The sequence below is a fragment of the Papio anubis genome, chromosome 16 (genome assembly GCF_008728515.1).
Source record: "Papio anubis isolate 15944 chromosome 16, Panubis1.0, whole genome shotgun sequence".
NCBI lineage: Eukaryota > Metazoa > Chordata > Mammalia > Primates > Cercopithecidae > Papio > Papio anubis.
In genome coordinates this window covers 58029272-58051869 of record NC_044991.1, presented here as the reverse complement: position 1 = coordinate 58051869, position 22598 = coordinate 58029272, and the positions used below count along the sequence as shown (strand labels likewise).

General features: G+C 50.9%; 1 protein-coding gene across 9 annotated transcripts; it reads left to right on the top strand.

Annotated features, from left to right (window-relative positions):
* Nucleotides 1-248: 248 nt before the first annotated feature.
* Nucleotides 249-22338, top strand: RBCK1 (RANBP2-type and C3HC4-type zinc finger containing 1). 9 transcript variants are annotated; one of them, XR_652420.3, is made up of 14 exons: nucleotides 250-973; nucleotides 2075-2219; nucleotides 10214-10307; nucleotides 10420-10618; nucleotides 11726-11847; nucleotides 11951-12124; nucleotides 13217-13377; nucleotides 14479-14590; nucleotides 17472-17651; nucleotides 18646-18744; nucleotides 19106-19249; nucleotides 20507-20594; nucleotides 21499-21683; nucleotides 21775-22338. XR_652420.3 is itself a non-coding variant. In XM_009216405.3 (13 exons), the coding sequence occupies exons 1-12, from the start codon at nucleotides 952-954 to the stop codon at nucleotides 20585-20587; spliced, it is 1533 nt and encodes a 510-aa protein (XP_009214669.1). In that variant the 5' UTR covers nucleotides 250-951; the 3' UTR covers nucleotides 20588-20594; nucleotides 21502-22338. The 9 variants fall into 9 exon arrangements, 7 of the variants coding, with proteins under 7 accessions (XP_017800410.1, XP_009214669.1, XP_009214668.1 ...); XR_004179046.1 differs by adding an exon at nucleotides 19366-19519 and having other exon boundaries at nucleotides 21499-22338; XM_009216405.3 differs by having other exon boundaries at nucleotides 21502-22338.
* The last annotated feature ends 260 nt before the right edge of the window (nucleotides 22339-22598 follow it).

The following is a 22598-nucleotide window of genomic DNA, read 5'->3' as shown; positions in this document are numbered from 1 at the left end:
TGGCCTTGGACAGGTCATCAACAAACAGAGCCTTCGTTTATTCATTTGCAAACGGAGCCAAGGACCGGGCCTGCCCCGGGGTATGCCTGAGGCTTGGGTGAGCAGGCGCCGGGCTCGCAGGGGGCGCTCCTAATCCGTCCCCGGCAGCTCGACGCTGTGGATCTAGCTGCCTTCCAGCCCCGGCTCCAGCTCCTGCTCAGGTTCCTGCTACTGCCCCCGGCCCCGGGCCCCGCGCCCCGCCCACCCCGCCTCTCGGCCCTGCCCCCTCCCGCTGCTCCGCGGCGTAGCCCGCACTGTGAGCCCGGCGGGGGTCCGGGGGTCCGCGGTCAGCCCCGGAGGACGGGGTGGGGTCGCCCCAAACAGGAGCGCCGGGAGCGCTGGAACCCCGCGCTCGGCGGCCCTCGCCGCCGGGTGGCCGGGCATTGGAGGTCCCGGATGAGGCGACAATTTTTCCGGCCCCCCTCCCAGTCCCGCCCCACTTCCGGGGCCGCCACTTTCACTTTCTCTTCCGCCGAAGCCGCTCCGCTTGCGAAGAACTGGGGCCTCCTGGGAGGAGAGAGGGCTTTGCGTTGAAACCCAGGACGCCAGGAGTGCTCCCGCAAGTGGGGGTCCTCCGGGACTTGGAACGCCCCGGCTGGGCGGTGTCCGGGCGTCCTTTCCCCGCTTCTCCCCACCTCGGCTGGTCCCGTTTCCTCTTGCGCCCAGTGCGGACTTGTCTCGGCGCCCGCTGCCCTCTCACCGCCCCACTCGGGATCCCGGCCTGGTCACCAGGCAGTGTGATGCTTCCCGATTGCCGCGGGGACAGCGAGACACAGACAGAACTTGGGCCGCGCCGGAGGCCACACGGCCTGGCTGAGTTGCTCCTGGTCTCCCGCCTCTCCCAGGCGACCCGGAGGTAGCGTTTCCCAGGAGGCACAGTCCCCCGCAGGGGGATGGGCGCAGCCACGCCAGATGGACGAGAAGACCAAGAAAGGTGGGCAGAGGCTGGAGGTGGCTGGGGAACTTCCGGTGGGAAGTGGGCCCCGCAGGACCTGGCCTTGCCTGCCTGGAAGGACCTTGGAGAGGGGGCTTTAGCCTGCCCTCCCTCTGCCCCCCTCCCCATCAGTTTCCTCCTTTAGTACCTGCTGGCTTCCAGAGCCATCTTGGGGCCCTGAGAACTCCTTGGGCCGGCTCTGTGCTGAGATGGGGCTTGGGGACTCGCAGAGGACACAGGGCATTGAACTTGGAGACCTCCTGGGCTGGTGGGGTACAGACCTCAGTTGACCTGAGTAGCAGGGGTCCTTGCCTTTTCTCTTGCCCCCTGCACCTAGGGTTGTAGAACAGAAATCAGCCACTGCCTTGCTGGAAACCTTCCCGTGCCCCTCTGTGTTCTACAAACAAAACCCAGAGCCCCTGGGTGGCCCACAGGACATCTCTCCTCAGTCACCCCGCCATGCTCACTCTACTGGAGCCCCACTGGCTTCTTTCGGTTCTCATCCAACCATTTCTTGGCCAAGGCCCTTACTCTTCCTTCCACCTGGACCACTCTTCCCCACTGGGGCTCGACACGTGCAGCTTCTCCTCCTTCAGGTCTCACCTTCAGTGTTACTCCCTCCCAGAAGCCTCCCCTGGTCTCCTTAACCTGTTTATTTTCCTGCCAGCAAGGATCACAATCTGACTTTTTTTTTTTTCTTGTTAAACTTGTTCATTGTCTCCCCACTGGGCAGGGAGATCCATAAGGAGAGGGACCCTGTTTATAAATCTCTGTGGGATTCCAGTTCCTGGGACAGTGGGTGGCACACAGTAGGAGCTCAATAACTGCTTATTGGATAAATGAATAGAAGTATGAGGGACCCTGGGAATATGAAGGACAAACAGAACCAAATGAGCCTAGAGTGAGGAGGAGTGGGGAATATCAAAGAACCCCTCCCAGAGAAAGGGACTTTTAGTCTGGGTGCTGAAGGATATGTAGGAGTTCACCAGGAAGACAGAGAAAGCAGCACACACAAAGGATCATCTCCTTTCCTACCCCATTACGCCCACCTCCTGAAAATAAAACCCTGTGCTAACTGGCTCCTGCTGTACTGGCTTTCAGCAGAGGAAATGGCCCTGAGCCTCACCCGAGCAGTGGCGGGCGGGGATGAACAGGTGGCAATGAAGTGTGCCATCTGGCTGGCAGAGCAACGGGTGCCCCTGAGTGTGCAACTGAAGCCTGAGGTCTCCCCAACGCAGGACATCAGGTGAGGAGTGCATGGTTGGCCTGAACCCTAGGGACAGCAGGACAGGACATTCTTGCCTGTAAAACAGTTCTTCCTAATGGCAGGTTCTGGCTTCAGGAGGCCTGGCTTCTAACCCTAGTTATGTCATTAATCAACTGTGAAATATAGGGCAGGTCACTTCACCTCTCAGTGTGTCCTCATGTTAAAAATCAGACCATAACATAGGGTTGTTAGGAGGTGTACTGTATTAGGATGACCGTAACAGTAGCTATCTCATAGGGTTGTTAGAAGGTGTACTGTATGTTAGTCCTTACACAACAGAAGAAAACAGAACAGTGATGTAAACGAATTTATGGCAGGGAGTCCAGATAGGGGGGTTCTGCTCCCCACAGTCCTCAGAGGCTCATCTTGCTTCTCTCACTGTTCTGCCCTTCATTCCCAGATTCCTCATGGTGCAAAATGGCCATTCCAACTCCATCCAGCCATCACATCACAGGAGGAAGGGAAGAAAGGCACCCCTCCACATTCCTCTAAAGAGCATAGCTCAAAAGTTGTACACACTTCTTCCATTAATTCCTATGGACCAGAACTGATTTGTACAGCTACAGTTCAACTTGAGGGAAGACTGTATAGTCAGGATATTCAACTAGAATTCAGGGGTTTGCTTGGTAAGGGAAGGGAAGAGAATGGCTACTGTCAGTCTCTGCTCCAGGAGACTTAAACTCAATGCTGAAACACTTTGCACAGTGCCTGGCGTGTGTTATGCACTCAATAAACATTAGTGTCTATGGTTCTTTTTTGACTGCTTTTTCATTACTGGATAGTAAGGCAATAGTTTTATGGTTTCTGATTTTCAGTTTTCATGGTAGGTCCCATTTGATTTTTCTTAAAACAGTTTTATTTATTTATCCATACAGTTCAACCATTTAAAGTATACAGTTCAATGGCTTTTAGTATATTCAAGTTTGTGCAACCATTACCACAATCAATTTTAGAACATTTTCATCATCCTGGAAAGAAATCTGGTACTCATTAGCAGTCAGTCTCCATCTCTCTACCTTTTCCCTAACTCCCCAACCTTAGGCAACCACTAATCTACTTTTTATCTCTAGGGATCTCCCTTCTCTGGAAATTTCATATAAGTTGAATCATACAACATGTGGCCTTTTGTGTCTGGCTTCTTTCACTTAGGATCATGTTTTCTAGATTCATCCATGTTGTAGCATGTATAACAACTTCATTCCCCTTTTTTTGACATGAGGTCTCACTCTGTTGTCCAAGTTGAAGTGCAGTGGTGCCATCATCTCTCACTACAGCCTCAACTTCCTGGGTTCAAGCAGTCCTCCTGCCTTGGCCTCCCAGGTAGCTGGGACTACTGGCGTGTACCATCACACCCAGCTAATTTTTTAAGAATTTGTAGAGATAAGGTCTTGCTGTGTTGCCTAGGCTGGTCTTGAACTTCTGGCCCAAGCAGTCTTCCCACCTCAGCCTCTCAAAGTGCTAGGATTACAGGTGTGAGCCACCATGCCCAGCCAGAACCTTATTCCTTTTTATTGCCAAATAATAATCTATTATATGGACATACCTCATTATCATTACTGATTAAATCAGTTGATGGACATTTGGGTGTTTCTATTTTTTGGCTATTATAAACAATGCTGCCATGAACATTTGTGTCCAGCTTTTTGTGTGGACATGTTTTCATTTCTCTTGGGTACATACTAGGAGTAGAATTGCTGGATCATACAGTAACTCTATGTTTAACCTTTTAAAGAAATGCCAGACAGTTTTCCAAAGTGGCTACACCGTTTTACATTCCCACCAGCATATATGAGGGTTCTAGTTTCTCCACATCCTCTCTAACACTTCTTATTTATCTATTTTATTATAGTCATCCTAGTAAATTTGAAGAGGTATCTCATTGTGGTTTTGATTTGCAATTTCCTAACCATTTGATGACAAATGATGTTGAGCATCTTCATGTGCTTATTTGCCATTTGCATATTTTCTTTGGAGGTTTGCCTATTCAAGTCTTTTGCCCATTTTAAAATTGGATTTATCTTTTTTTTTTTTTTTTTTTTTTGAGATGGAGTCTCACTGTATTGCCCAGGCAGGAGTGCAATGGTGCGATCTCAGCTCACTGAACCTCCACCTCCCAGGTTCAAATGATTCTCCTGCCCCAGCCTCCTGAGTAGCTGGACTACAGGTGCCCACCACCACACCAGCTAATTTTTGTATTTTTAGTAGAGATGGAGTCTCACTGTGTTGGCCAGGCTGGCCTTGAACTCCTGAAGCCTCAGGTGATCCACCCACCTTGGCCTCCCAAAGTGCTGGGATTACAGGCATGAGCCACCACACCCAGCTGGGTTTATGTTTTTATTATTGAGTTGTAGGAATACTTTATTCATCTGAGACAGAAGTGCCTTATCAGCTGCATGATTTGCAAAAATTCTCTCTCATTCTGTGGGTTGTCTTCTCACTTTGTTGATGGTGTCCTTTGAAGCACAAAAGTTTTAAATTTAGATGATGTCCAGGTCGTCTATGTTTTATTTTGTTGTTTGTGCTTTTGGTGTCATATCTAAGAAATCATTGCCTCATCCAAGGTAATGAAGATTTACCTCTATATTTTCTCCTAAATATTTTATGGTTTCAGCTCTTACATTTAGGTCTTTGGTCCATTTTGATTTAATTTTTATATATGGTGTGAGGTAAGGGTCCAACTTCATTCTTTTGCATGTGGATATTGAGTTGTGCCGGCACTATTTGTTAAAAAGACTATTTTCCCGTGTTTAATCATCTTAACCCTTTTTGAAAATTAATTGACCATAAATATGAGTGCTTATTTCTGGACTCTCATTTCTATACCATTGAACTATAATATACATCTGCCCTTATGCCAGTACCACACTGTTCTGATTACTGTAACTTCATAGTATTTGAAATCAGGAAATGGAAGTTCTCCAGCTTTTGTTCTTTTTCAATATTGTTTTGGTTATTGCAAGTCTCGAATTTCCATATAAATTTTAGGATCAGCTTGTCTGGTTCTGCAAAAAAGAAAAAAAAAATGGGATTTTGGTAGGGATTTCATTGAATCTGTAGATCATTGGCCACTTGATTTTAAACAAAATATTGGTATATCTACTTCTTGAAATGGTTGATTGAGACAGTACCTGTGTACTCCTTGCTATGAAAAATGAGGAAGTTAACATACTCATCTTCCACCTTTGCTTTTCATGACTTTTTTTGTTGAAGTATCATTGTGGACATTTTCCCAGTTGACTTCCACTTGATCCCCTGAATTAACTAACTGGCACTGGCGTTTCCTCTGTAAAATGTACAGTGTCAGCCACCATCTTGCTATTAAAGTGTGGCCCCTGGACCACATCATGGGGGGAATCTCAGGTCCTACCTCAGACTTGCTGGATCAGAACCTGAGTTTTGAGAGGCTGTGGGCAACCAGCACCTCTCAGACCTGCTGTTGGGTTCTCATCGATGGACCCTATGCTTCCTAGCAAATGATACCTGTTGTATGTGTTATTGGTAATAACATAGTTTACTTAGCTGTTACATTAATTAATAAAACATGAGCACTGAAAGAGTTGTTTCTGTGAAAATAAGCTGATTGCTTTAAAAAGACAAAAGACAGATCACACAGACACATACACACAGACACACACACACACACACACACACAGATTAACACTGTTGGGTGAGACAGTGGTAAGGAAATACAGTAAAAATCCAGAAGGGCTCTGTGCTCTGATGCTTCAGGAGTGTGTCTAAGTTCTTGCTCACTTTAAAGAAGCCGCTACTAGAAATATATAGATCATGATTATGGATGTGATTCATACAAAAAAAAAGAAAAATCCATGGGAAACTCCAGTCAGCAGGTATAAACTCATGCTGGGCATGGCGGCTCAGCACTTTGGGAGGCTCAGGCAGGAGAATGACTTGAGCTCAGGAGTTTAAGACCAGCCTGGGCAACATAGTGAGAACTTGTCTCTACAAAAAATGAAAAAATTAGCCAGGTTGGGTGGCACACACCTGTAGTCCCAGCTACTTGAGAGGCTGAGGCCAGAGGATTATTAGATCTCAGGTGGCTGAGGTTGCAGTGAGCCATGATCATGCCTGAGTGACAAGGTAAAACCCTGTCTCAAAGAAAGAAAGAGAGAAAAGCCGTTGGCTGTACACCTAGAGACTGGCCAGTGAATATGCATTTATAGCATGTAAGTTAAAATTAAGTGTTTAAGCTTTGACTGCAGCTGTTTTTGTGATTCTCTGCTGTTCACCAGCGATCTTGATGTGACATTGAATGAGAGAGCTCCAGCTGTATTTTTTTGTTGATAGTGTTAAGATTATAGCTTTTAAAAATTTTGTTTTCTAACATAATTAAGGCTTTTATGCTTTGCCTCTAGGTTGATTCTAAAAGTGCAATACTACTAGAAAGGATTTATAGTATTTTGATTATGGAAATATTATTCACTATAGAATAACTAGCGCAGTCGAAACCATATGCACTTTTATGTTTCAAAACCCTTACTGCTGGAAGAACATTTTGGGGTTAAGATCCAGTCCTTTTCATGTTTTACTTTTCTTCTATTCTCCTGTATGAGACTCATCTATTTTTGTTTTTCAAGAACTTTTCATGTGGAAAATGTGGTAAATTTTTAGTTTTTGCATGTTTAAAAATTTCTAGGCCGGGCGCGGTAGCTCATGCCTGTAATCTCAGCACTTTGGGAGGCTGAGGCGGGCGGATCACGAGGTCAGGAGATCGAGACCATCCTGGCTAACATGGTGAAACCCCATCTCTAAAAATACAAAAAATTAGCTGGGCGCGGTGGCGGGCACCTGTAGTCCCAGCTACTGGGGAGGCTGAGGCAGGAGAATGGCGTGAACCCAGGAGGCAGAGCTTGCAGTGAGTGGAGATCGCGCCACTGCACTCCAACCTGGGCGACAGAGCGAGACTCCTCAAAAAAAAAAAAATTCTGTATTTTGCTCTCTCAATTCATTGATAGTCGACTGGGTATTCAAATTGTTTACCTGAATAATTTTAAGAACATTTTCTGGACTACTTTTAAACAAATTTCAGATATTATTTTATCCTTAAATCTTTAGTATGTGTCTTCAAAAAATTAGGACTTGACCGGGCACGGTGGATCATGCTTATAATCCTAGCACTTTGGGAGGCTGAGGCAGGTGGATTGCTTGAATCCAGGAGTTCAGAACCAGCCTGGGCAACATAGTGAAACTTTATCTCTACAAAATATTAGCTGGACATGGTGGTGCACCCCTCTAGTCCCAGCTACCCGGGAGGCTGAGGTGGGAGGGTCACTGCAGTCCAGGAGATTGAAGCTGCAGTGAGCCAAGATCATGCCACTACACTCCAGCCTGGGTGACAGAAGCGAAACCCTGTCTCAAAAAAAAACAAAAACAAACAAACAAAAAACCCTCAATACTATTATCACACCTTAGAAAAGGAATAAGAATTCCTTAAAATCCCCTAATGCACTGTTTATATTCAAATTTTCCTATTTCATTAGTGCTTTTTACAGTTTGTTTTCTTCAAATCAAGAGCCAAACAAGATCTACACATAGCATTTCTTAATATGTCTTAAGTCTCTTTTATTCTTCTCTATTTTTATGCCACTAGTTTTTTTTAAGAAACCTGGTCTTTTGACCTCTAGAATTTTCCCCATATTCTGGATCTATCCATTACCTCTTCATGGTATGTATTAGGCCACTCTAGCATTTTACAAAGAAATATCTGAGACTGGGTAATTTACAAAGAAAAGAGGTTTGGCGGGGCGCGGTGGCTCACACCTGTAATCCCAGCAGTTTGGGAGGCCAAGGTGGGCGGATCATGAGGTCAGGAGATGGAGACCATCCTGGCTAACACAGTGAAACCCGTCTCTACGAAAAATACAAAAAATTAGCTAGGCGTGGCGGCGGGCGCCTGTAGTCCTAGCCACTGGGGAGGCTGAGGCGGGAGAATGGCGTGAACCTGGGAAGTGGAGTTTGCAGTGAGCCAAGATCGCGCCACTGCACTCCAGCCTGGGCGACAGAGCAAAACTCAAGTCTCAGAAAAAGGGAAGAGGTTGTTAACTCAGTTCTGCAGGTTGCATAGGAAGCATGGTCCTGACATTTGCTTAGCTTTTAGGGAGCTCAGTGAGCTTTACTGAAGCAGAACAGAACTATGAGAGAGGAGAAAAGAGAGAGTTGCAGGAGGTGCCACACTTTACAAAGAAACTGGATCTCACGAGGGACTCACTGTGGCGAGAATACTCTGTTGAGGAAGCGTGAGGAAACAGGCTATGAGGAGCTGTGCCTATGACTAAACACATCTCCCACCAGGCCTCAGGTTGGAACTGTCATGGTGTCATTTACTATCTCCCATTTTTCCTGTAACTGGTAGTTAGAGATAAGGAGTTCAGATGTCAGCAGTCACTTTTTTTTTTTTCCTGAGGCGGGTCGCTCTGTCGCCGGGCTGGGTGCGGTGGCCGGATCTCAGCTCACTGCAAGCTCCGCCTCCCGGTTTCCGCCCATTCCGGCCTCAGCCTCCCGGTAGCTGGGACTACAGGCGCCCAGCCACCTGCGCCCGGCTGGTTTTGTATTTCTTAGCAGACTTGAGGACACCATGTGTAGGATGGTCTGCAGTCTCCTGACCCTCGGTCTGCCAGATCACCGGCCTCCCAAAGTGCTGGGACCCGAACCTGCGCCCGGCCCCTTTTTTTAAAGACAGAGTTTCATTCTGTCGCCCAGGCTACAGGAGATGCAGTGGTGTTAGGCTCACTGCCTCTTCTCCGGGTTCATGCCATTCTCCTCAGTCTCGAGTAGCTGGGACTACAGAAACACCACGGCCCATGTTTTTTTTTCTTTTTGTGTATTTTTAGTAGAAACAGGGTTTCACTGTGTGTTAACAGGATGGTGTGATCTCCTGACCTTGTGATCACCACCTCAGCCCGTGCGCAGTTCAGCAGTCACTTGCCTTTTAATGTGCAGGACTCTTTCTCATTTTTTTGCTTACTTCATGCCTTTTCTTGCTTTCTGAATGCAATGTTTTCCCAAATCTCTCTGAAGGTACTACTTAGACTTCACTGTTGCTTATTGTTCTATACCCTAAATGATCTCTGTTTGCTTTGGGGTCAGTTCTGCTTTTTCATCTTCTCATGCTTTTGATTTTTCAAAAATGTTGGAGGATCCTCGAGAAAGTTAAAACCACTTTCTCTGGAATAATACCATGTGGATTTAAATCTTGCCTCTGGCTGAACACAGTGGCTTACTCCTGTAATCCCACTTCAGGAGGCCAAGGCAGGAGGATCACTTGAGGCTAAGAGTTCGAGACCAGCTTTGGCAACACAGTGACACCCTGTCTCTACAAAAACTTAAAAAATTAGCCATGGGGTCATGAGCCTGTGGTCCCAGCTACTTAGGAGGCTGAGATGGGAAGATCCCTTGAGCCCAGGAGGTTGACGCTGCAGTGAGCCAAGGTAGCACTACTGCACTCCAGCCTGGGCCACAGAAAGAGAGCCTGTGCCTTAAAAGTAAATCAATACATACATACAAATGAATCCTGCCTCTAACAGTTATTAGTTGCTTAGTTTGGCAGAGTCACTGTAACCTATCTGTGCCTCACATTTTTATCTGTAAAACAGGGATACAGCAGTACCTGCCTGATGGGTTCATTGAGAGGATTAAATGAGTTAATACACATTCAGTGCATTGAATAGTCTTAGCATATAGTAAACAACAACTTTTGGTGGTTTGACTAAGGAGCAGGGGAGACAAGATAGAAGAGGTTGGAGAGGTCAGGGAGGCGCCAGATCATGGAGGCCCTTGTGTGCTGCCATGAGTTGATTCTAAGAGTAGCATGGGTGGGGGCCTACCCCAGACTGGGGGTTGTGTGTGTATATGTGCATGGCCATGCGCCTGTGTGCAAATACATACATGTCTGTAGCCGGTGGCTGAGGCTGGACCCCTGGCCAGAGCCCATGCTGAGCCCCTGCTGTTCTCTGCAGGCTGTGGGTGAGCGTGGAGGATGCTCAGATGCACACTGTCACCATCTGGCTCACAGTGCGCCCTGATATGACAGTGGCATCCCTCAAAGACATGGTGAGTGAGGAGGCTGAGGGCAACACTGGGGTGGAGGCTCTCCCTTTCGCTCCTGCTTCCTCTCTCTCCTCTGGCTGTGCCTTCCCACTCTCTCTCTCGGTGCCCCCACCAGGTTTTTCTGGACTATGGCTTCCCACCAGTCTTGCAGCAGTGGGTGATTGGGCAGCGGCTGGCACGAGACCAGGAGACCCTGCACTCCCATGGGGTGCGGCAGAATGGGGACAGTGCCTACCTCTATCTGCTATCAGCCCGCAACACCTCCCTCAACCCTCAGGAGCTGCAGCGGGAGCGGCAGCTGCGGATGCTGGAAGGTGAGGCTCTGCCCCGAGCACCGTGGGACCCAGCAGGGGCCCTGGACTCACTTGAGAGTGTAGGGCAAGTAGGAGCAGAGCCCCTGGGTTTTTAGTCAGGGGCTCACCCAGAGGACCCTATCCAAGTGGGGAAGAGAGGACCTAAGACACATGGGAGGGAGCATTTCAGGGACCCATCATGACAACAGCTGGCATGGGGACGGGTGGATTCCATCCAGGCTCTGGCATTCCCAGCTGTGTGACCTTGGGCAAGGTTAGTCCCATCTGCTGCCCAGTTTGCTAAAATCATAAACTGGTTATGACGGTGATGATAACTAGTGTTTATTCTTAATTTTTAACTTGTGAAATGTTTCAGACCTACAGAAAAGTTGCCAAATTTTACAAAGTAGTATATAAAGAATTCCCGTGTGCCTTTCATGTGGGTTTTACCATATTTGCTTTCTTTTATCATTCTCTTTCTATATAAAATTATTTTATTTTCTGAACCATTTTGAGAGTAAGTTGCAGCCATGATGTCTCTTTCCCCTAAATAATTCAGTGTGCATTCCCTTGAAAAGAAAGGTCATTTTCTTATATTACTAGGCATAACAATCCAACTCAGGAAACTAACACTGATACAGTACTGGTATCTAATCTACAGATCTTACTCAGATTTTACCAGTTGTCCCACTATTATCATTTATAGCAAAGACTTGGCATTCAACTGTCATGTCTCAATCCCTTTCAAAGAGTCTAGGCCAGTTTCTTTTTTGTGGCGGGGGTAGGGGCTGATGTTTCCTGGGGAATGGAGTGAGCCACTGTTTTGGCAGGACCGCCTCAGCAGTGCTCTTGTGTCCCACTTGGTGAATCCTTCAGGAGGCACAGAAAGGCAGGTGTTATGGTAGATTTTGAAGCTCAGAGGACATAGGAGCATTTGCGGGTGGAATAGGGACCCTGACCCTGGAGGAGCCAGGATGCCCATTTGGCCAGATGGAAGCTGGAGATGCCCCCAGGGAGGAGGGAGAGGATAGGGGGAGAGTCTGCCTGGCTGGCTCAGGGAGACCCACCCCCATGGGTGTGGACCAAGCGGGCCACGTGGAACCACCACCCCTTAACCCTTCTCCACAGATCTGGGCTTCAAGGACCTCACACTACAGCCACGGGGCCCTCTGGAACCAGGTCCCCCAAAGCCCAGGGTCCCCCAGGAACCCGGACGGGGGCAGCCAGATGCAGTGCCCGAGCCCCCACCGGTAAGCTGTCCCTGACCACACTTCCCTGGCCTCAGTATCCTCTTCTGTGCCCCTCCCTTGCCCCACCCTGTCCAGTCCGGCTCACAGCCCGCTTTGCTCCCAGGTGGGCTGGCAGTGTCCCGGGTGCACCTTCATCAACAAGCCCACGCGGCCTGGCTGTGAGATGTGCTGCCGGGCACGCCCCGAGGCCTACCAGGTCCCTGCCTCATACCAGCCCGACGAGGAGGAGCGAGCGCGCCTGGCGGGCGAGGAGGAGGCGCTGCGTCAGTACCAGCAGGTGGGTGCGGAAGTCCCTGGACAGACACCTGCAGACCTCACGGGGGAGGTGTAGGCCAGGAAGGGAGACACCTGTGCATTGCCGCTCCTCCCCATTACTGCCTTGCCCCTCCGAACCACGCTGCTGGCAGTGACCCTGCACCTGGCTGTGACCTGCCCTCTCTCAAAGGTCACCCTGTGGCTGAGACCCACTCCCTGGCTGTGACACACATCCAGATTCACATGCCTCACTCCCACGTGAGCTGTGGCTCCATCCCTAGCTTTGACACACCACACAAGTATGGCTGGCTATGACCCCAGCATCCTAGCCATGACCACACCTCAGCTCGGACCTCACCCTCACCTGCCTGTGACCTAATCCTACTCCACCTCCCCGTGACCTCACCCTGGACTCTCCTACTCCTGACCTCATCCCTCTCGGGCTTGGCCCACCCTTGACTTCCTGAGAGCCTGGCCTGGCCCCTCACTGCTCCCTAGGGGGATGACCCCCAACCCTGGTCTTGCGCCTTAGCCCTCCCCCGCCCCCATCATGACACACACACTAATGACACAGACAGTGACCCCCGAGTGCTCCCCATTCTGATCTCACCCCTGGCCCACCTGCATTCCCCTTGGACCCGGTGCTACCCCTGGCCAGCCCACTCCTGTTCTTGTCTCAGCCTTGCTCTGCTCCCCGGCTTTGTCACTTCCTCACCGCTGACCTTGAGCTGGCTCCACCAGCCCTGGCCCAGGCCTTGCCCTGCTACCTGACTCACCACTCAGACCCTGGCCCCCTTCCTTTCCCTGCTGCCACTGCTCCCTCTCCTGATGCCTTCCCTGGCTACCTGGCCGGCCTCCCCTCCCTTGGCTTCCCCATGGTCCGCCTGGCCTCTCTCCCAGCCCCGCCCCTCCCAACCTTCCTGCTCCTGACCACCCCTGCCCACCCCTGCCCACCCCCATCCCGGATCCCCGATCCCCGATCCCGACTGGCTCCCAGCTTTGCCTCTTGCTGGTCTGACCCAGCCCTGACCACGCCCTCCGGTCCTTCCCCCTTCGTGGTCTGACCCGCCCCCGAGGCCCTGACCCACCCCGTGGCCCCGCCCCGTGTGCCCAGCGGAAGCAGCAGCAGCAGGAGGGGAACTACCTGCAGCACGTCCAGCTGGACCAGAGGAGCCTGGTGCTGAACACCGAGCCCGCCGAGTGCCCCGTGTGCTACTCGGTGCTGGCGCCCGGCGAGGCCGTGGTGCTGCGTGAGTGTCTGCACACCTTCTGCAGGTGCGGCCCCCAATCCCACCCCCGGCAATGCAGCTTTATTAAAGTCGCCAGTTACGCAGGGCTGGACGTGGGTGGGGCCCTGTGCTCTGATACCTCATTGGACGCCCGCGAAAACCTACGAGGTAGGCTCCGTCTCCCCATTTTGCAGATGAGGAACCTGAGGTGCAGAGAGGCCAAGCAGCTTACCCAAGGCCACATGGCTCGTAAGAGAAGCAGCCTAGACATGAACGCAGGCATGGGTGGAGACTCCAGAGCCTCCCTTCCCCTCTACCTTTCACCGCCCAGGCTCCTGCAGCCACGCTGCTCTGAGCCTCGCTGTGGGCATCTGCCAGTTTCTGAGTCTCCTGTCATGGCCCTTCCACCCCTGAATGTGGGGAACACAGACCCACTCACCACAGCAGACCCTTGTGGGGCAGTCCCTGGGTGACAGGCTCCATGCCTGCCTCCTGGAGCTTACATTCCAGCAGAGAGGCTGATGTGAGTTGGATAATCACTGGTTGATGTCCTTGTGAATTATGTCAAATGCTACATACAGTACATTAAGAGACAACAGGAGTCCTTCCTGGAAAGGGTGGTCTGGAAGCTTCCAAGGAGGTAGCTCCAGAGCAGGGACTGGAAGGCCTGCTGTAGGTGTGGGCCTGGCGTGTTGGAGGAGGCTGAGGAGGTCTCTTGGTGGCTGGAGCAGAGGGATGAAGGGGGTAATCAAAGAACAGGATAGAGAGGTGTTGGGTCTGTGAGCAGCGACGAGGAGTTGGGATTTGTTCTGGGTGGGATGGGGGTCACTGGGGAGACATGGCTGCTGTTCTGAGATAGACTTTAGGGGCCAGATGGATGCAGGGAGCCCAGTGAAGAGGCTCCTGAAGTCACCCAGGCGGGGGATGTGGGGCCTGGACCAGAGAATTGGAGCGGCCATATGGAGACAGGATTGGAGGCCTTGGTGATGGGTTGGTGAGAGGGATGGGAAGGAAGGGGATATTGAGGAGAAGCCCACCTGGGGTGACTGAGTGAGGCCCCTGGGGTCAGGCCTTGCCATGTGAGGGGTGGAGTCCCCAGTGGATCGGGTTCCTATGATCCTAACTCTTCTCCCCTCCCCTCCCCTAGGGAGTGCCTGCAGGGCACCATCCGCAACAGCCAGGAGGCGGAGGTCTCCTGCCCCTTCATTGACAACACCTACTCGTGCTCGGGCAAGCTGCTGGAGAGGGAGATCAAGGCGGTAAGGCCTTGGGGTGGGAGACATACCCCAGTCCTAAGGAACTGGGCCCAGAGCAGGCAGGTAGGGACTGGCTCAGGCAGCAGGCATCTTTTCTTTCTTTTTCTTTTCTTTTCTTTCTTTTTTTTTTTTTTTTGGGAGATGGGGGTCTCCCTGTGTGGTCCAAGCTGGTCTCAAACTCCTGGGCTTAAGTGATCATCCATCCTCGGCCCCCCAGACATTTTTCAAGAGATTTGTCTATGTGGGGTGCTGAGACCCCAAGCAGAGAAAGAATTGAGGGGAGTAGCTAGTCAAGAAACCACATCTATGAAGGAAAGACAGCAGAGTTGTTAAGAGTCAGGGACTCGGCTGGGCGTGGCAGCTCACACCTGTAATCCCAGCACTTTGGGAGGCCAAGGTGGGCAGATTGCTTGAACCCATGAGCTCCAGACCAGCCTGGGCAACATGGCAAAACCCTGTCTCTCCAAAAAATATTCAAAAAATAGCCAGTCGCAGGGGCATGCGCCTGTAGTCCTAGCTACTCAGGTGGGGGTCAGGAGTGAGTGGGCTGAGGTGGGAGGATTGCTTGAGCCTGGGAGGTCAGGGTTACGGTGAGCTGTGATTGTGCCACTACACTCCAGCCTGGGCAACAGAGTGAGACCTTGCCTCAAAAAAAGAAAAAAAAATAGTCGGGGAACTCTGGAGCCTGGTGGCCTGGGTGTGTGACCACAAGTCAGATATTTAACCTCTCTATGCCTCTATCTCATCTCTGTTAGAGTCAGAGTTACAGCTTCTATTTCCAGGATTGCAAAGATTATGGCAGAGCATATGTGTATAGAATTTAGAGTAGTGCGGCCAGGCACAGTGGCTCATTCCTGTAATCCCAGTGCTTTGGGAGGCCGAGGTGGGTAGATCACCTGAGGTCGGGAATTCGAGACCAGCCTGACTAACATGGAGAAACCCCGTCTCTACTAAAAATACAAAATTAGCTGGGTATGGTGGCACATGCCTGTAATCCCAGCTGCTCCAGAGGCTGAGGCAGGGGAGTCGCTTGATCCCAGGAGGTGGAGGTTGCAGTGAGCCGAGATTGCGCCATTGCACTCCAGCCTGGGCAGCCAGAGCTAAACTCCGTCTCAAAAACTATATCTATATTTAGAGTAGTGCTTGTCACATGGTAAGCCTTTGTTGTTGTTAGCACTTACTGTGTAACAAATCACTGCAGGCTCAAAACAACAGTCATTTATTTAGCTCATAAATCTGCAAGTTGAGTTGGCCGTCTGTATCTGCGGGTACCACACTGGAGAATTCAACAACGGTGGATAGAATATATTCTTAAGAAAACAAAAAAATTACAATAAAAACAAAATTTAAGAAACAATACAGCATGAACTGTTTATATAACATCTATGTTATATTAGGTATTATAAGTAATCTACAGGTGATTTAAAGTGTATGGGAGGATGTTGGTAGGTTGTATGCAAATACTATGCCGTTTTATATAAAGAGTTTGAGCATCCCTGGATTTGGGTATCTGCAGGGATCTTGGAACCAATTCTCTGTGGATACCGAGGGATGACTATAATTTGGGTCGGACTTATCCGGATGGTTCTTCTGATCTGGGCAGGGCCTCGCTGATTTCACCTGGGCCTCGCTGGTGGGTCAGCTGTTTGTCTGTTTAATTTTTATTTTTTATTTTTGAGGGTACATAGTTGGTGTATACATTTCTGGGGTACATGAAATACTTTGATACAGGCATGCAGTGCGTAATAACCACATCATGGAGAATGGGGAAGCCATCCCCTCAGCATCTATCCTTTGTGTTATGGACAGTCCAGTTATGCTTTCTTAGTTATTATAAAATGTACAATTAAATTATTCACTATAGTCTGTCTGTTGTGCTATCAAATACCAGTTCTTATTCTATTTTTTTGTACCAATTTACCATCCCCACTCCCTTCCCACACCACACTACCCTTCGCTGCTTCTGGTAACCATCCTTTTACTCTCTGTCTTCGATAGTTCAGTTGTTTTGATTTTTAGCACCTGCAAATAAGTAGAACATGTAATGTTTGTCTATCTGTGCCTGGCTTATTTCATTTAACATAATGACCTCCAGTTCCTCCATGTTGCTGTAAACGACAGAATTGCATTCTTTTCTTATGGCCGAGTAGTACTCCATTGTGTATATGTACCACATTTTCTTTATAGGATACTAGTTTAATCATGTCTTTACCCACATTGCTTATTATTTATGTTCTTTTCTTTATTGTGAGAAAATAGACATAACATTTACCATTTTAACCATTTTTTAAGTGTACCGTTCAGTGGCATTAAGTACATTCACACTGTTGTGCAACCATTACCACCATCCACCACCAAAACTTTTAGAAATTCCCCCCACTCTCTTTTTACTTTTCTTTTCCTTTTTTTTTTTTTTTTCAGCTAGGATTTCATTCTGTCACCCAGGTTGGAGTGCAGTGCATCAGTCATGGCTCACTGCAGTCTTGACCTTCTAGGCTCAAGCAGTCCTCACAACCCAGCCTCCCAAGTAGCTGGGACTACAGGTGTGAGCACCACACCTGCTTTTTTTTTTTTTTTTTAATTTTTTTGTAGAGATGAGGTCTCACTGTATTTCTCAGGCTGATCTTAAACTCTTGGCCTCAAGGAATCCTCCTGCCTTGATTGACCTCCCAAAGTGCTGGGATTACAGGTATAAGCCACCACGCCTGGCCTAAAATCCACTTTTTGAATGGAGTTTTTCAACACTATGAGGATCACATGAAGGAAAAAGCCTGGCCTGGGTTGGAGTTTATGGGCTGGGGGCTTTCTGGAAGGTATGTGGTGGTCAAGGGTCATATGTCAGGTGTTCTGAATCCTGAGCAACAAGCACGTGGTCTGTTGGCAGCTCCTGACCCCTGAGGATTACCAGCGATTTCTAGACCTGGGCATCTCCATTGCTGAAAACCGCAGTGCCTTCAGCTACCATTGCAAGACCCCAGATTGCAAGGGATGGTGCTTCTTTGAGGATGATGTCAACGAGTTCACCTGCCCTGTGTGTTTCCATGTCAACTGCCTGCTCTGCAAGGTGGGGCCAGGGACTCACCCCACCTAGTCACTGTCATCTTGCCTAGAGCTTCCCACGCTGCAGTGCGTGTTCTCCTGGGAAGGGAGCTGTGACCCTGGCCTGCTAGTCATGACTTAGAGCTGCATGTCGGTGGGAGAGTGTGGCTCGAGCCTGAACCAAGCCCTGGTCCCACAGATGGGGTCCCAGACCCGGCCCCAGATGGAGCCTCCAACCTAGGCAGCCCTGGTCCACAATGGAGCCCTGACCCGGGACCAGTCAACCCCAGTCACAGACTGAATCCCAGTCCCACACTGAGCCCTGACCCCATCCAAGTCCATAGACTTGGCCTCTGACCAAACCTGACCCTGCACTTGTCACTTAAGGTGGTCCCATATTCAGCCCAGACCCTGAACTAAGCTCTGACCCTGGCTTCTGACTGAACCTGTCACAGACTAAGGCCCAACCCTGGCCCTATGCCACATCTCCGCCCCTGTCCTGAACTGAGTGCTGACCCCAAACCCAGACAGCCCTGCATGATCCTTCCCCCAGGCCTGTCCCTGCCCCTTCATCTCAAAAGTGGAAGGTGAGGAACCGGTAAACAGGTCTGGAGCCTGGTCTCACACTCAGCCTGAGCAAGCTCAGTCTGGGGTCATTGGGCCTGTAACCCCGGGCAGGGCCTTGGCAGGGATGCGGGGTTTCACCTTACGGGTGTAAGGGATTTCCGTGCCCATCAGAACTTAAATAAGCTGGGTGTGGCAGCATGTGCTGGTAGCTTGTGCTACTCAGGAGGCTGAGGTATATTTTGTTGTTAGCATATGTGATGACCTTGACTTCACCTCCCTGGTGCCAGTATCCTCTTCTGTAAAATGGCTTATGCTTTACAAAGTGAGGTCCTGCCAGTGACTACACCTAGAGGCATTAAGTGCCTTTGTGGACTCCTGCCCTGCGCCTCACCTCTCCCAGCTTCTTAACCCCCTGAGGAACCTTCTCACCTTGAGTGCCTCACCTGCTGCAGGCCATCCACGAGCAGATGAACTGCAAGGAGTATCAGGAGGACCTGGCCCTGCGGGCTCAGAATGATGTGGCTGCCCGGCAGACGACAGAGATGCTGAAGGTGAGGCTGGGACAGGGCCGAGGCCTAGGGATTTTAAGTTCTGGGATCCAGGTGGGGGCTGGGGGCTTCTCAGCAAGGGCTGTGCTCACACATCCCTGGAGGCTCTGGTCTCCCTTCTGGCTGTCACTTCCATCCAGAGATGGGACTTAGGCCAAGCTGTCATGTTGGGAAGAGCGTCTGGGTGGAGGGTGGAGACCACAGGAATGAAGAGGGGCTTGCTGGACGGAGCCTGGCCTGGCGGAGCTGCACAGGAGAGACTCCACAGCACCAGAGGGTCTCTACCTTCTCCCTGCCATGGGGAGGAGCCAGGCTGGGTGACTGCCCCAGCCCCGCCCCAAGGCCAGCGCCTGTCCCGCTCCAGGTGATGCTGCAGCAGGGCGAGGCCATGCGCTGCCCCCAGTGCCAGATCGTGGTACAGAAGAAGGACGGCTGCGACTGGATCCGCTGCACCGTCTGCCACACCGAGATCTGCTGGGTCACCAAGGGCCCACGCTGGGGCCCCGGGGTGAGTCTTTGCTCGTGGTGGTGTGGAGAGGGTGCCCTTGTGGGTTTGCCTTAGAGGAGGGCTTGGAAAACTACAGCCCATGGGCCATATCCAACCCAGCACCTGACTTTGTACAGCTCCCGAGGTCAGAGTGGTGTTTCTTTTGAAACGGAGTTTCGCTCTTGTCGCCCAGGCTGGAGTGCAATAGCGCAGTCTCAGCTCACTGCAACCTCTGCCTCTCAGGTTCAAGCGATTCTCCTGCCGCAGCCTCCCAAGTAGATGGGATTACAGGTACCACCATGCCTGGCTGATTTTGTATTTTTAGTAGAGACAGGGTTTCTTCATGTTGGTCAGGCTGGTCTCAAATTCCTGACCGCAGGTGATCCGCCTGCCTCAGCCTCCCAAAGTGCTGGGATTACAGGCGTGAGCCACCGTGCCCGGCCACAGGAATGTCCTTTACATCTTTAAATGGTTGAAAAAATACCAAAAGATGACTATCTTGTGACGTGAAAATTACATGAAATCCACATTTCAGTGTCCATAGGTAAAGTGCTTTGGAGCACAGCCATGCTCGTTCATTTACATGTTGTCTGTGGTTGCTTTCACACTGCAGAGGCAGAGGCCATATGGCTGCCCAGCCCAAAATGACCGGCCCTTTATAGAAAAGGTTTGCCCACCCTTGCCCTAGAGGACAGCAAGGAAAAGTTCCATCTGGAGTCGGAGGTGGATTGGCCCCTGGCTCTGGCACATACCGACTGTGTGATTAGGCTGCCGCTCACCTCTCTCAGCCCTATTTCCTCTGTGAAATGGAGATGATAGCTGGGCTTATCTCAGGCTTGTTGTCAGAATCAAGTGGAAAAATGGCAAGAGAAGTGCTTAGAGAGTCTGTCATTTGGTGAGCACTCTTGCAAATGGTAGCTGTCATTATTAGGGGTGTGCTCTGGAATTGGGAGCCTGTTGTAATGTTCAGGTAGACTTTCAGACAGGTAGAGGCAGAGGAACCTGCCCTCGTGCATGCTGCCAGTATGCTGACATGTCTAGAATATGCAGAGTGGTCAGATCCTCTCCCTGGCCTGTTCCTGGATCTAGGCTTGGGTAGACTGAGTGCTGTGGGAGCCCAGAAAAGGCCTCAGTGACTCTCCATCAGGCAGCTGAGGCCGACAAGGCCATTCTTGCAGGAGGGCCTGCAGAGGCAAAGGCCCAGGTGGGAGAGTGCTCGGCTGTGGGGGCAGTCTCTGCATTGCCCTGACATTCTCTTCTCTTCCTGTCATCTTCTAGGGCCCAGGAGACACCAGCGGGGGCTGCCGCTGCAGGGTGAATGGGATTCCTTGCCACCCAAGCTGTCAGAACTGCCACTGAGCAAATGGTGGGACCCCATGCCGACCCAACCCCACATCCACATTCTGTTATGGGGCAGGGCTGGGCTTGGGGCTTTGGCTCCAACTTCTGGCTGGGAGATGCTTTTGTGCGGAGACCAAGTCCCTGAGCTTCGTGGACGGCCTTGCTTGCTGTAGCGTTGTAGGGGCCCTGCCTGCACTGCTGTTGTCCATGGTCACATCTGCCCCAGTGCGTTTGTCCTTCCCTTGGGGCTTGCCAGCCAGACTTCTCTCCCCTGCAGCTCCCACCTCTGCCTGACCCCAGCCTTAAACACAGCCCCTGGCCAGAGGCCTTGCTGGGTGGAGCCTCTGTGTGACTCCATACTCCGCCCACCACAACACTCATCTTTCGAATACCAAGCACTCTCAGCCTCCCTGCCTTCCCCTGTCAGCTTTCCGGGGCTAACTGTTCTCTGCCTTTGTGGTTGGAGGCCCGGGGCGCTTAGAACCCTTGCTAACCTGTTCAGAGCGGGGAAGGAGACTGGGCAGTTTGAAAGCACAGCTCCTCAGGTCCAGTTCTGCGTCTCCCTCTCTGCAGCGTGTGTAAGCTATTATAATTAAAATGGTTTTCCGCGAAAGGATGAGTGTGATGTCCTTGAGAGGAAGTGAATGTCCTGGGCTGGGACTCTGCACACAGGCAGGATCCCGAGGTCTCTGGAAACTGCCTCAGAAAGTTGACTTGTCAGTCCCTCGATGGTAGAATGAGGCTGTGACTGAGCACTGGGACCTTTCTACCAGACGTGGACCCCACGCCCAGCCTCGGGGACCAGGATGCGCTTGGGTCCCCGTCAGCCAGGACAGGCGGAGTGTGCAGTATGTGAAGTCTGCAGAGAAGGATGGGCTTAGGGGCGGGAGGGGAAGTCTTGCCACTCCTGCTCCCTTTTGACCTCTCAGCAGGCATCCAGGGTTGGCAGGTCGATAGTTCAAGAAGGAACCAAGCTGCTGCAGTTGAGGGGTGAGGTCCATCCTCATTTTCACATCTCAAGCAAGACGGCAAAGTATCGATTCAGCAGTATTGGTTAGCACCCACTCGGTGCTGGTCAGAGGTGACTAAGACATGGTCCTGGGATGCTCATTCTGTAAGTTTTTCCTCCATTCTGTGACCCACCCTCCTTCCCCTTTTGAGATCTGGTATTTATTGTCCACGCTGTGATGTGACCATCATCATAGCAGGTGGAGGGCGCCTCTTCTGCTGAAGGCCTGTGGTTTTGTGGGGAAGGGCCTGTTCTGGCCTCTGGAAAGGCACTGCCACCTGCTGTTGGATGCCAAGACTCAAGAGCTGGCCCCAGTCACTGTGCACAGAGCTGTCCGAGAATGTGTGAGTGGACTGGGTCCTGCCGGCACTACCTGCAGTGGCTCAGGGCAGTCGACCATCGCAGAGGATGAGGGGCGCACTCAGGCAGCCTTCCCGGCCCTGGAGGCAGAAAGGCCCAGGCAGAACCACCGACTGGGAGGAAACAGAAAAAGCAGAGGAGAGCCAGGCTGCAGGCGCATGGATGGGACCCACTTGGGCAGATGCTGTCTCATACCCACTCTTCCCTCTCTTGCCAGGGCCTGGCCTAGTGTCTCTCAGGAGCCTGGGCACCAGACAAAAGCAGAGATTGTTCTCTTGTGGTGCCGTCGGCTGTAATCAGTCCACCTAATGTTTTAGAAATTTAAATTGGTTGCCAATCTTTTTAAATTGGCAACATCTTTTACTACATTAAAATCTCGATGCCCGGCTTCTCTTGAAAATGTCAAAGCTTGGTAATGCCAGGTCCTCACTTCCACATGGGGGAATGGAGTCGCAGAGATGTCAAGTCTCTTCATGTGGTATATACCCTCCGGTTTGCCACAGTCCTGACCACCCCAGGACTCACGCCCAGGCCTTTCCAGTGCCCTTGCACCATCCTTTTTCTCTTAAGAGGAAAATGAACTGGGTCTCTACCCACAGTGTATCACAGGTGAGGGTGAGACGGTCAGAGGGCTGTGCTGGCTGTGGCTTTGCTTGACCC

Bases quoted from the DNA above. Each gene is read 5' to 3' on its own strand.
- RBCK1 (XM_009216405.3), top strand. From the start codon at position 952: ATGGACGAGAAGACCAAGAAAG. The intron at 2,220-10,213 runs GTGAGGAGTGCA...TGTTCTCTGCAG, and splicing joins TCCCCAACGCAGGACATCAG to GCTGTGGGTGAGCGTGGAGG. The intron at 19,250-20,506 runs GTGAGTCTTTGC...GTCATCTTCTAG, and splicing joins GCCCACGCTGGGGCCCCGGG to GGCCCAGGAGACACCAGCGG.